At 40.9% G+C, this 11028-nt stretch overlaps 3 protein-coding genes across 3 annotated transcripts in view; 1 reads left to right on the plus strand and 2 right to left on the minus strand.

Annotated features, from left to right (window-relative positions):
* LOC140281528 (endophilin-A1-like) overlaps positions 1-9843 on the plus strand; it is a 40405-nt gene extending 30562 nt beyond the window's left edge. Inside the window, exons 2-9 of the mRNA XM_072375966.1 lie at positions 265-333; positions 918-990; positions 1067-1210; positions 2138-2271; positions 2379-2537; positions 2942-3045; positions 3141-3271; positions 3735-9843. Coding sequence (XP_072232067.1) covers positions 265-333; positions 918-990; positions 1067-1210; positions 2138-2271; positions 2379-2537; positions 2942-3045; positions 3141-3271; positions 3735-3931 — 1011 coding nt within the window. The 3' untranslated portion in view covers positions 3932-9843. The remainder of the gene's footprint in view (positions 1-264; positions 334-917; positions 991-1066; positions 1211-2137; positions 2272-2378; positions 2538-2941; positions 3046-3140; positions 3272-3734) is intronic.
* Positions 1-11028, minus strand: part of LOC140281516 (tripartite motif-containing protein 16-like) — a 285220-nt gene that overhangs the window by 162333 nt on the left and 111859 nt on the right. The window lies entirely within an intron of this gene.
* LOC140281529 (arfaptin-1-like) overlaps positions 1-11028 on the minus strand; it is a 95466-nt gene that overhangs the window by 368 nt on the left and 84070 nt on the right. The gene's annotated exons all lie outside the window — the stretch shown is intronic.

The raw sequence follows: 11028 nt of genomic DNA on the forward strand, positions 1-11028 counted from the left end.
TTACTCAACACCCTGTTTTTCATGCCTTGTATTTCCTCCATAAATAACGTGATATATCACCTCCTTTTTTTTCCACCTCACCCTTCAGCAGCTCTTCTCTGTGCTTTGCTTTCATCTTCACAGCAGCACTCACAGTTCTATCACCATTAGGACTTCAAGCACAAGCCAGCGTTTTGTTTTCTCGGGTTGGTCTCAAGACACCGAAGTGTTTGAGAGCAGAAAACATTAACCTTTTCTCTTGGTCTGTCCCTGATGTTTTTCCAGAAAGTCAGTGAGAAGGTTGGAGGGGCAGAGGGAACCAAGCTAGATGAAGACTTCAAAGAAATGGAGAAGGTGATCTATTTGCCTACTTTTTTGTCCTCACATCAAATCTAAAAGTTGCTTCACATCAACATTTTATACCAACATATTTCTCAAAAGATATTATGGAGAAGTAGCTGCAGTGTGATCAGTTTGATATATTAGGGAACAATGGTGGTTATCGCCAAGCTGCCGATTAAAAACTCAAACCTATCTATCAAAGAGCAGCTCAGAATATCAGTCATTTGATTTTGTTCTTATTGTGTTTTATCAGAACGGAAAAACGTCAAAGTGGAAAATGGCAACTGTCTGCTCTTTTTGACGAGCTCTGCCAGAAAACACCAAGACATTAACAGGAAGTTAATGGCCAAAGCCAAGAAAATCTTTGTTACAGTTTGGCTGTGCAGACTAAACAAAAAAAGTTGCCTGAAGAGGAATGTTGCAATCCATTCAACAGATGTAGGCTAGCCCCTTCCAGTCTTTGTGCTAAGCTAAGCTAACTAGCTTCTAGCTGTAGCTTCATATCAAACAGATGTGATACCCTTGACTTTCTCGTGCAACTCTTGCTCCTTGCTTGCTGCTATCCCATGTTGTTCCTGGCTTGTTGTCCTATGCAGAAGGTGGACATCACCAGCAGAGCGGTGCTGGACATCATGACCAAAACTACAGAATACCTTCAGCCTAACCCAGGTATAAAGCTCACACTCAGCTGCCTCAACACATAGCACAAAACAATGACTTAGTTACGTCTCCTGCTTCCTTACAGCATCCAGAGCCAAGCTGAGCATGATCAACACCATGTCAAAGATCCGCGGGCAGGAGAAAGGGCCCGGATACCCGCAGGCTGAAAGCATCCTGGGAGATGCCATGTTGAAGTTTGGACGAGAGTTAGGAGAGGAGTCCTGCTTCGGTAAATGGAAATTAATCTAGGAAACGTATTATTCACTTCCATCTGAGGTTCAAATGAGGCCCAGTGTTACCTGAGAAGACAATGCAGACCAGAGGAATCATTTAGCATTGTTTGGTAAAATATAAAGGAAATAAAAGTGTGTGATAAAATGCTAACAGCTTAAAGTAAACCTGGAGCCTTTATGCCTATCATAAGGAGAGCTGGTGGCTCTGTTATGTTGCCAGATGCATAGATTTGGTCCACTTGTCATTGCAGAGGAAAAGCTGCTCTGAGTGACACCAGATCCCATGACAAAAGTTTCTATCCTAACGGTAGCGGCCTTTTTCAGGATGAACAATTCATGGCCCTTAAGGACCTCCTTGTGAATCACCTGCCTTCACAATCACCATTTCTCAGCCCAACTTAGCACCAGTTTGTTCGAGATCGCTCTCTGCCACCATCAACAAAACACTTAATGAGTTAATAATATATGTGAAGAACCAGAATATCTAGTTTTCAATAAAAACGATCTGTGAATGACTCTTTGTTAATCAGTATAAACCAGCAGTTTATTAAAGAACATTTTTAAAAGACGACAGTTGTCAGATTTAACTTGAGAGTAAAGCTGAAGCAGACACACATGACTGCACAAAGCACACTTCTCCCACTCTAATAAATAATATCGAATTCTCTTTATTTCTTGGGCTCAATCCCATTTCCTCCCCTTGGCCCGATCCCTCCATTTTTTTTTTACAGGGGAAAGCCCTGCAGCGTGGGCTGGGTGGTGTCTTGTTGGGTAGAGGTTGGCTGGATGACCACTACTTCTTGATCCCCAAAGAAAATGGGCAACAGTACCTTAACCCTGCAAAAAGAAGGGGTAGGGCCAATGAAAGGAACTGGGATTGTGCCTTACTCTGCCCTATTTTCTTCTTTACCTATCCTACTCAGGCATTGCTCTCATGGATGCTGGAGAGGCGATGAAGGAGCTCGGGGAGGTGAAAGATGCTTTGGACATGGAGGTCAAACAGAACTTCATTGACCCACTGCAGAATCTCCACGACAAAGACCTGAAAGAGATACAGGTGAATACTCCTGGAATATGAAATTCAGTAGCTGAACCATATGGGATCCATGTGGCAGCTAACCTGATATCAGTGATTTATATCCAATATTTCCTCCTCCAACGCAGCATCATTTGAAGAAGCTGGAGGGCCGCCGCCTGGACTTCGACTACAAGAAGAAGCGACAGGGCAAAGTCCAGGACGATGAAATCAAACAGGCGCTGGAGAAGTTCGACGAGAGCAAAGAGATCGCAGAGCAGAGCATGTTTAACCTTCTGGAGAGCGACGTAAGGACAGTTTGAACTTTTCTGACTGCTCACCTGAGATCGTGGAGGTTTATAAATCTCTCTGCTCAGCTGGTTTTACAGAGAAAAATACCATGAATTTAAGAGAGTAACTGTAAAGAACACCTATACAGTAACTGGAATCAGAAAAACGGATCCCAATATGCTTCAAAATAGTAATACAGACGAATAATTTTTTATACCACAACCACTGAAGTGTCACAAATGAACACTGATGTAATAATGAAAGCCACAATAAGCAGTCGTTTATATGTATTACTGTAGCAACAGCGAAAAAACAAAGACGAGCAATGCTATGCCACACTTTTCAGAGCCAGACCCAGGCCCAGCATGGGCATGAAGCAGGGCTCAGTGGTGGAAAAAAAACATGTACATGTGTGTTGCAGATAGAGCAGGTGAGCCAGCTGGCAGCATTGGTCCAGGCGCAGTTGGAATACCACAGCCGCTCCTCCGAAATCCTCCAACAGCTCTCCAGCAAGATGGAGGACAGGTATCAATAAAAATCCTCCTACTTAAGACAGAGTTAAAACGATGAAAACGACTCAGAATGATCTGAGAAGTCTTGTGTGCTTGGCTTTTTTCCAGGATAAAAGAAGTGTCCAGTAAACCGAGGAAGGAGTACACTCCGAAACCCAGAATGACCCTGGAGCTGCTGCCCCCCAGCGAGAGCCAGAACGGGGGGATACACTCTGCCAAATCCCCCGGAAGATCACCAGGTAGAAGATAGGAAGAAATGTGCACCTACTGTGCAGTTAAACAGCTTTGTGCCAGGATGTGGCAACACAATGCAACACAATGTTTCATAGTAGCTCAACCCAGCAGATGCCCAAAACAATGTTATACCATGAAGTGCGTCTGAGTGAAAGGCACCGCAACGATCACAGTGGCAGACAGACAGTCCTAGAATCCAGCTGGATTATGGATTATATGAGAGAAAACAGCAAAAGAGGTCATAATAGGATTGTTGGGTTTGTCCATTTTCTTTCCTTTCTTTCCTTTCAACATCAAAGGTCGTTTTACCTCTCAGAGAATACCCTGAAACATGCTGTGGTTGAAGTCATGTGCCACATATTTGCATTATTCCCACCACTATCTGTCTTTGTTCAGTGCTGCCAGTAATCTACAAATGTCTCTACAAATGAAACTGACTTTGCACTTTTTGTTTCTGTCCCATCTCAGCTCCGATGGACCAGCCATGCTGTCGAGCACTCTACGACTTCGAGCCAGAGAACGAAGGCGAGCTGGGCTTCAAGGAGGGCGATGTCATCACCCTGACCAATCAGATCGACGACAACTGGTACGAGGGCATGATCAATGGCCAGTCGGGCTTCTTCCCCATCAACTACGTGGATATCCTGGTGCCGCTCCCTCATTAGGCCCCATCGGTGTCTTGACCCTTACCCCTCGACCAATCCAGACACCCAGAAAACAGCCTGTACTTGCATTAACAACTAAACACGTCCTCCTTGTACTTCTTCTTCTGTGCTTCTGTGTGACTCTGCTTTCACAAAACGTACTGAAATGAGTGAGGGGCCGGACAACACGAGACCGTGAGACAGAGATCGGAGGACGAGAAGAGGAGTTATTGTGTGAGAGATGCAGAGGAGAAGGACCGAAGGACGAGAAGATGAAGAGATGGTTGTATAGCGCAGTGCTGAGCCTTGAAGCACTGGACACCAATGAGGCTTTGGAAACTTGCGAATAAGGCACAGTGTATATGTATATGTGCATGTCTGTGTGTGCGTTTCGACTTGTTCGTACTCTGTTTTGATGAAGCCAGCACAAATTCCTGCTTGTCAGTTGACTGCCTGACAGCTTCTTTTGTGACAGTATTTTTCCTCTCTACTTTCTCTTGAGGTAGTCCTGTCTTTTCTACCTTGACCTGCCTTCTTGTGCTTTTCTTCAGATCTAAATTTCTTGGCAACCGTCACAGTTCTGACTTTTTGTCTATCTTTCTCTTCGTCTTTCTTTCTTCCTGCCTTGGCTAGCACTGCCTTTTAGCATGGCTCCAAATACTGTAGAGACTTCTGACTCGAATCCCAAAGCTACAGCTTCATCCAAGGTCTCTGTTTTTTCGTCCCCCTTCTAGCTCCTCTTCTGTCATGCTCTGCCTTTCTCAGAGTCTGCAAATAGTTTTACGTACAAACCAGCTAAATCAGAACTTTAAATGATAAGACGACAGTGAAATCCAGGTTTCAGACGTGCATAGGAGGAGTAAAGCCGCACCTGCAATAAACCAATCTTTTCAGAATGAACAAGAGAACATTTAGTCACTCGTGAAACTTGTCTGTCTTGAATGAGAATTTCAGCAGGGTTTCGAAGGCTTTTTAAGGGTCACGTGTGTCTGATCAAGTGAAGAGAAGGAAAACTTGGAGTGACATATTATTCCCCACAGCAATGATGCCACCACAGCCAGAAGGGGAAAATGAACGTGCTGAATTGACAAAGCATTTGACTATGACAGTATGTGTTGAGGAAAAATAGCTTGTTTTCTCTGAATAAGTTAAAACGGTATACATTCAGTGTGTGTGCTACCTGGAGTAGGTACTTGCTGATGTGTCTAATTTGTGGCTTTTGCATCAAGGACTGTGTTAACAGTGATAAGCAGTCTAAAGATTTACAGAAACTTGTGCTGAGTGTGCTCGTGTGGTTGTAGATCACTGCCTGGCTAAAGGGTTCATAGATGCAACACACAGTAATTTGAGGTTATCCGCTGCCATTACCATGTAATAACTGTAAATATACAACCAAGATCACATCCACCAGCTGTCAGAAGACAATATACTTGACGGCGTATCTTAAATATTCACAAAAACTTTCTTAAAATGTCAACGTTTTAGCAGAGTTCTCGAACTTTCTTGCCATATCGATTGTTCGATGATCTTTTTACCATTCTAGACAGTTGGCTATGAAATTGATCTGATGCACAAACCTTTTCTAAAGTCTCAGACATGCTAAGCATTTTTCAGCAGTTTTCACAACCTCAAACCTCACTTCACCTTAGTTGTAATGCCATTAGCAGTTTATTGCTACAGTCAGAAGTGTTTTAATCGAAAAACCTGGCAGCCCATTTATGGTGTTTTCTCTACATGCGATAACTGTACAGCAAGGTTTGGCATTTCGTGTCATCTTGAGAGACATAAAAACAGAGCAATGAGACTATATAAAGAATTTTAACCATTATTCTTGTTATGTGGTTGTGTGCCACACTGAGGAGACGGCAGGAAGAAAAAACACTGACCAGAACAGAAAAGTTTGGAAGCTCCTATGCTAATTTGCAGCCAATATGCTTAGAGAGGGGTAAGCTAACATGAAAGATAGTTACGGGTGACAGTCGCTGTACTGACTCAACTTTAAAAACCACTGTCCCGATCTGTTGCTGTGACTCCTGTCCAATCAGTAGTCCACAGTGTCTTTAGGTCAATGTTCCGAATCAGTTTGGCTCTCTTGAAACTCCAACTGAGGTAGAAACAAGAAAGGAACCGTATCAGACATGTGATCCTGCCAACAACTGAAAACCAGAATAAAACAAAATCATAAAATTACAAAACATGACTAGTTTGCTGCCAAGAGAAGTTCCCTCAAATATTCTAGAGCATTCTGACATCCCTCTTGCCCACAGAACGATCGAGGAACATTTGCTCATTCCAGAATGTCGGTGAACATTCTAAAAAAAAAAAACACTCGAACCCACTTAAAAGGCACTTGGCAAAAATTCTAGAATCTCAGTGGCTCTCTTAGAATGCTTGGTGGATTTGAAGATTCCAGGACCTTAATGTAGGATTCAGAAGCCCTCATTTATCTGGGGCTGGACTCCTCACACAGCTCTGTGGACTGTGCATAAGTCATCAAACACTTTGAAGACTTTTAGGTTAGTAAGCAGTCAGTGTTGGTGGTAAATGCCGGCCACGTTTGTTCCAGTAAAGTACTTTATACACAGAATATTGGCAATTTGGCTGTAACTGCTTCCTTCCATGTGCACGTATGTACTGTATCAGCAGTGTTTGTTATGAGGCAGTATTAAAGTGATCGACAGAAATCTAATGGAAAAGGTTAATGTTGTTTATTGTTAAATGCTCTATAATAATACAGCTACTGATGTTGACTAAGGTTGTACAGATAGTGGCGACTAAACTGTGATTTCACGAAAATGGAAGTATTTAGTTCAACTTAAAACAAACCAAACAATTTGTAGGATTGTGCAAGTGATAGTAGCTAATTTATTTCAGTTTACTGCTAAAAGTTTGATATTGCTGCTTTGGTGCTTGTTGACTGTATTTACATGTTGACAAGGATTAGTTCTCTTAAAACGTTGGATTCAGAATAAAACAGATGACTCATTTTAACCAAAAAGACAAAAGAAAAGCTCTTGCTATGTTAAAGAACCAGAGAGCTTACTGTTTGCTTACTGCTTGTACGATACTGGGTTTAAAATGACTCAGCTATACAATGGCATTACATCTGAAATAATATATTTATAAGTAAAACTGCATAGATTAAAATAAGATAGAGGTTTTTATATCCAGACATTATTTGGTACAACAATATCAGCGGGAATCTGTGCTAGCTTGGTCAATGCTAACGTGCCAGCTATGGCTAACCAGATAGCCTCTTGCTTCACATTCCTGTATTTTGTGCTTTGGTGATGCAGTGATGAGCAGAATACTTCAAAATATGTCCCGAATGCTGAATACCTCATCTTAAATGTGGCATGTAATATTAGAATACAGATAAAACTATACATTTGGAAAACATGTCAAAAGGACGGTTTAATTTTAAAACCACTGCGTTCTTTTGACACATTTTTTGCAAACATAATAAACTGTGATGCATTAAAATAACTTCAAGTTTCCATTAGCAGAGGTTTATAGATATGGAGTGGACCGCATAGATGTAAGTGAATTATTTTAGTCTGTAATGACGCTTTAATTAGACAAGGGAACAACCGTGACATTTGGACCACCCCAGGTTTATATTTAAGATTTCATCACTTTGTCACTGCCCCTGCCTCTTAATCCATCACAGCTCTTAATTAAAAGTATTCTCAGAATCTCTAAAGTAAGCCTACCTGTTGGTGACGAGACAGTTCACAGAATATAAATGGTACGTTTTTGACTTCTGAATGTTTATCTTCTTTTGTTTTCAGCTTTGTGGCTGTGTCACAGAGTCACAGACGCTGCTGTAGCTGAGAAAGTTGTCAAAAGGCGTTAGAAATTAGAAATGTTGGGCTGAAGGATGAGAAACGTTGAAGCTATGACAGACTTTTGAACACAAATAATAAATAAAACTGCAGTTTCAAACCAGGCAGAGATTCAATATCATCCATCAACTGTCAATAAATAAATACCGCAATAAATCATGGTGTTACAATAAAATGAAATGTTACAATAAAACACCTACCTGCCATTGTCAAAGCACATCTGTAACAACAATAATCTCAAAGTAAACCTTGGCAATGATCTCGCTCTTTCTGCCCCTCTCTCCGTAACTGTTGCAGGTTGCTGTAAAAGACGAGGTTTTGGAGCACAGCTTTGTTTAGTGTTTCCTTTCAGATTTTCTTCATTTTTTCTGTGATTTCTGTGTCTGAAAAGTGGATTTTCTTTGTCCACCTGTGGAAAGTCTGTGAACTGCATGGAACTCAGCCTCTTTTTTGGTAAAAAAAGAAGAAAAGTCTAAACTAAAGTGAGGAGAATTATGGCTTTTTTTCTTCTTCTTGCAATGCAGTGACTCTAAATTCCCACTTTTCAGGTGTTTTTTTGCACGGTAGCTGTTAGATTTTACTCTTTTGAGCTGTTTGAGCTATCGTCAAATAGCATTTTTCTTCAAAATTACAAAGTGCATTAAGTTTTTTTTTTAAATTTTCTTTAAAGATTTCATTCACAATTTTTCTTTTTGTGTTTTTCTTTTTCTTTTGTGCTGATTTGCCGACATGTATTCTAACCTCAGTGAGGGACTTGTACAGAATTACTCTCCATTTTTCCTGCTCACTTTAACGAGAGTCGGCCTCGGCCACGTTACTCCCCTGAGGATTTAAAAAAAAATGAGCCCAGTGCTAAAAACCAAACCTGCAGACTGTGGATTAATCTCCTCCGTCTTGGTAAAGTAGCTCCGAGAGCAGAAACACTCATTGGTTGGGATAAACTTCAAAAGTCTCCTTTTATTAATTTGTATTCAGGAGCCACTTAATATATGCTAAGGGAAAATTAAGGTATCTGTAAAGTCTACACCTAAGGCCGTTATTCTCTCCTACAGAACAGAATGAAAAGCCTAATTTTCTGTCCAGTCTACTCTTCCTGTACTTAATGACGTCACAGTGATACATATTTGCATTAATCCCTGCCTAGTGGCTTCTATAGTGCACCTAAAACACAGATTGGACAACTTTTTAGCACTCCACCATGTTTGACTAATCAGCTGACCAATCAGAGCAGACATGGGATCTTAAAGAGACAGGAGCGTAAATGGAGTGTTTTGGAGAGAAGAGGAATAGAGCTGCTGCAGCACTGTGCAGTTTGACCAAATTATTTGAAAAATCCTCTTGTAGACCCCAAAAATGTTATTCTAAAAACCAAAAAGACCATCATTTGAGCTCTTTGTTAGTTACTTTACATTAACAACCCAACAACATGTCTTGTATTTTTTTATCTAAAGAAAGGAGACATATTTTTAGGCTCCACCCACTTATGTTCAACACAACCAGTAAGCCTGCCTCTGCTCTCGGAGCTAACCTGCTTTAAATAAGTACAAAGCAAAACCTGCCATGTGCGTATTGATTTTTTTTCCTTTTTTAGGGTGGGGGGGCATACTGATGTAGCCTTGGTTTGACCTGTGGCTGTGTTACATAATAAAACTGTACGCCTTGTGGCTGTAAAGAATAAATAGCTCTATGCTTATGGAACCTGCTGTCCTCTGGTGAGCTGTGTGTGTATGTGAATATATACACACACCTTGTTGCTGTTTATTTATGTATTGTATGTATTGATTTGGTTATTTATTTATTTATCTAGTCAGACGTCCTATTTATTGGTTGGGCACCTGTGGCGTATTGAACGGTTGTCGACACTTTGGTGTGTGATGTGGCAGAGGAGAGAGGAGGCGGTTCGGAGGGATTTGGGGGGCGTTGTAGGTGGGGTTGGTGAATGGCAAAAACCTAGCTGTGATGCTAACTAACTGTTGCTCTCCTTGTATTGGACGATGATATACTCTAAGACCACTGTATGTATAAAATGCTTGTTGTGAAGATGAACTACGATGTAATGACAATAAAGAATTAACAACACGAGTTCTTTTTGTTCTTCACAGATAAATATTTAGTGTTTTTGATTCTTAGATACGACTAATTAAAAGGACATAATCAAATGTCTAAAGATAGCTTTTTATCTATTAGTTAGATTATGTGCTGATTTTATATGCCCTAAATGTTTGATGTCTGTTATTAGTTGGCTGTCGATCTTATGTTGAGAATAAATTAAGTGAAGATTTGATTATCCATGTGGTAGCTAGTAGTACTAGTTAGATATATGTAGTATATATGCTCATAAATTTGTGGTCAATTTTTAAAATGAGCATTTTTTTTACATTACTGCATAAAAATGTGTTAAAGTCTCAAACCAGACTGCGAGATTTTCTTCAAATTATTTAGAGTGGTTTCGAGCAATAATTTTCCAGGCTTTCTTTGAATTTTCTGCTTTTTGCTTCATCTTCAGTCCTTGTAGCTTAGCATTTTCAGAGGAATGTGTTTTTTCTTTGTTAAACCACTTAACTCGACCTATGAACCATTCAGGCAGAAAAAAGGCTCCTAACTCAAGGGATGAACCAGTGTTGTGTCGACACAGAACAGACAACTTAGCAAAGAAGCCATTTTAAATTGGATCTTTAGGCACTTTGTTACCAGCAGCCTGTCACAAAGACACATCATTTGTTCCCATTTCTTTAGCTGCATCTATGAAAAACAGCAAAGAAAACACAGTTTGACAGACAGAAAATAGGATTTCTGCAGCAACAAGGTGATTCCCAAAGAGCTATTAGCTGAAAACTTGGCATATCTCAGCATGGTGTGCAGTGTGTCCTTAAAACATTTGAGGAAACTGGACAAGTGGAGGACAAAAGAAGAAGTGTCAGGCCTAAAAAACTATCTCCAGCAGATGAACAGGATCTGAAAGTGATGTCCTTAAGAAAGAGGAAAAAATCCAGCTGTGACCTGACAGGACCTGAGAGATGCATCTGGACCTTCAGCTGATCCATCTACTGTTGGCCCAAGCCTCATCAGAAATGGTCTCCATGGAAGGGTGGCTGTCAAGAAGCCATTCTTAAGGAAGGGAAACAGGGAGAAAAGGCTGAGCTGTGCCAAATGACACAAGAAGTGGACTGAAAATCAGTGGCAACAGGTCTTATGGAGGGATGAATCCTCCCCAGAGCCCGGACCTCAACATTATTGAAGCAGTGTGGGATCATCTGACAGAGAACGGAACAA

This window comes from Leuresthes tenuis, unplaced genomic scaffold (assembly GCF_036924035.1).
Source record: "Leuresthes tenuis unplaced genomic scaffold, fLeuTen1.0.hap1 SCAF_22, whole genome shotgun sequence".
NCBI classification, from domain to species: Eukaryota; Metazoa; Chordata; class Actinopteri; order Atheriniformes; family Atherinopsidae; genus Leuresthes; species Leuresthes tenuis.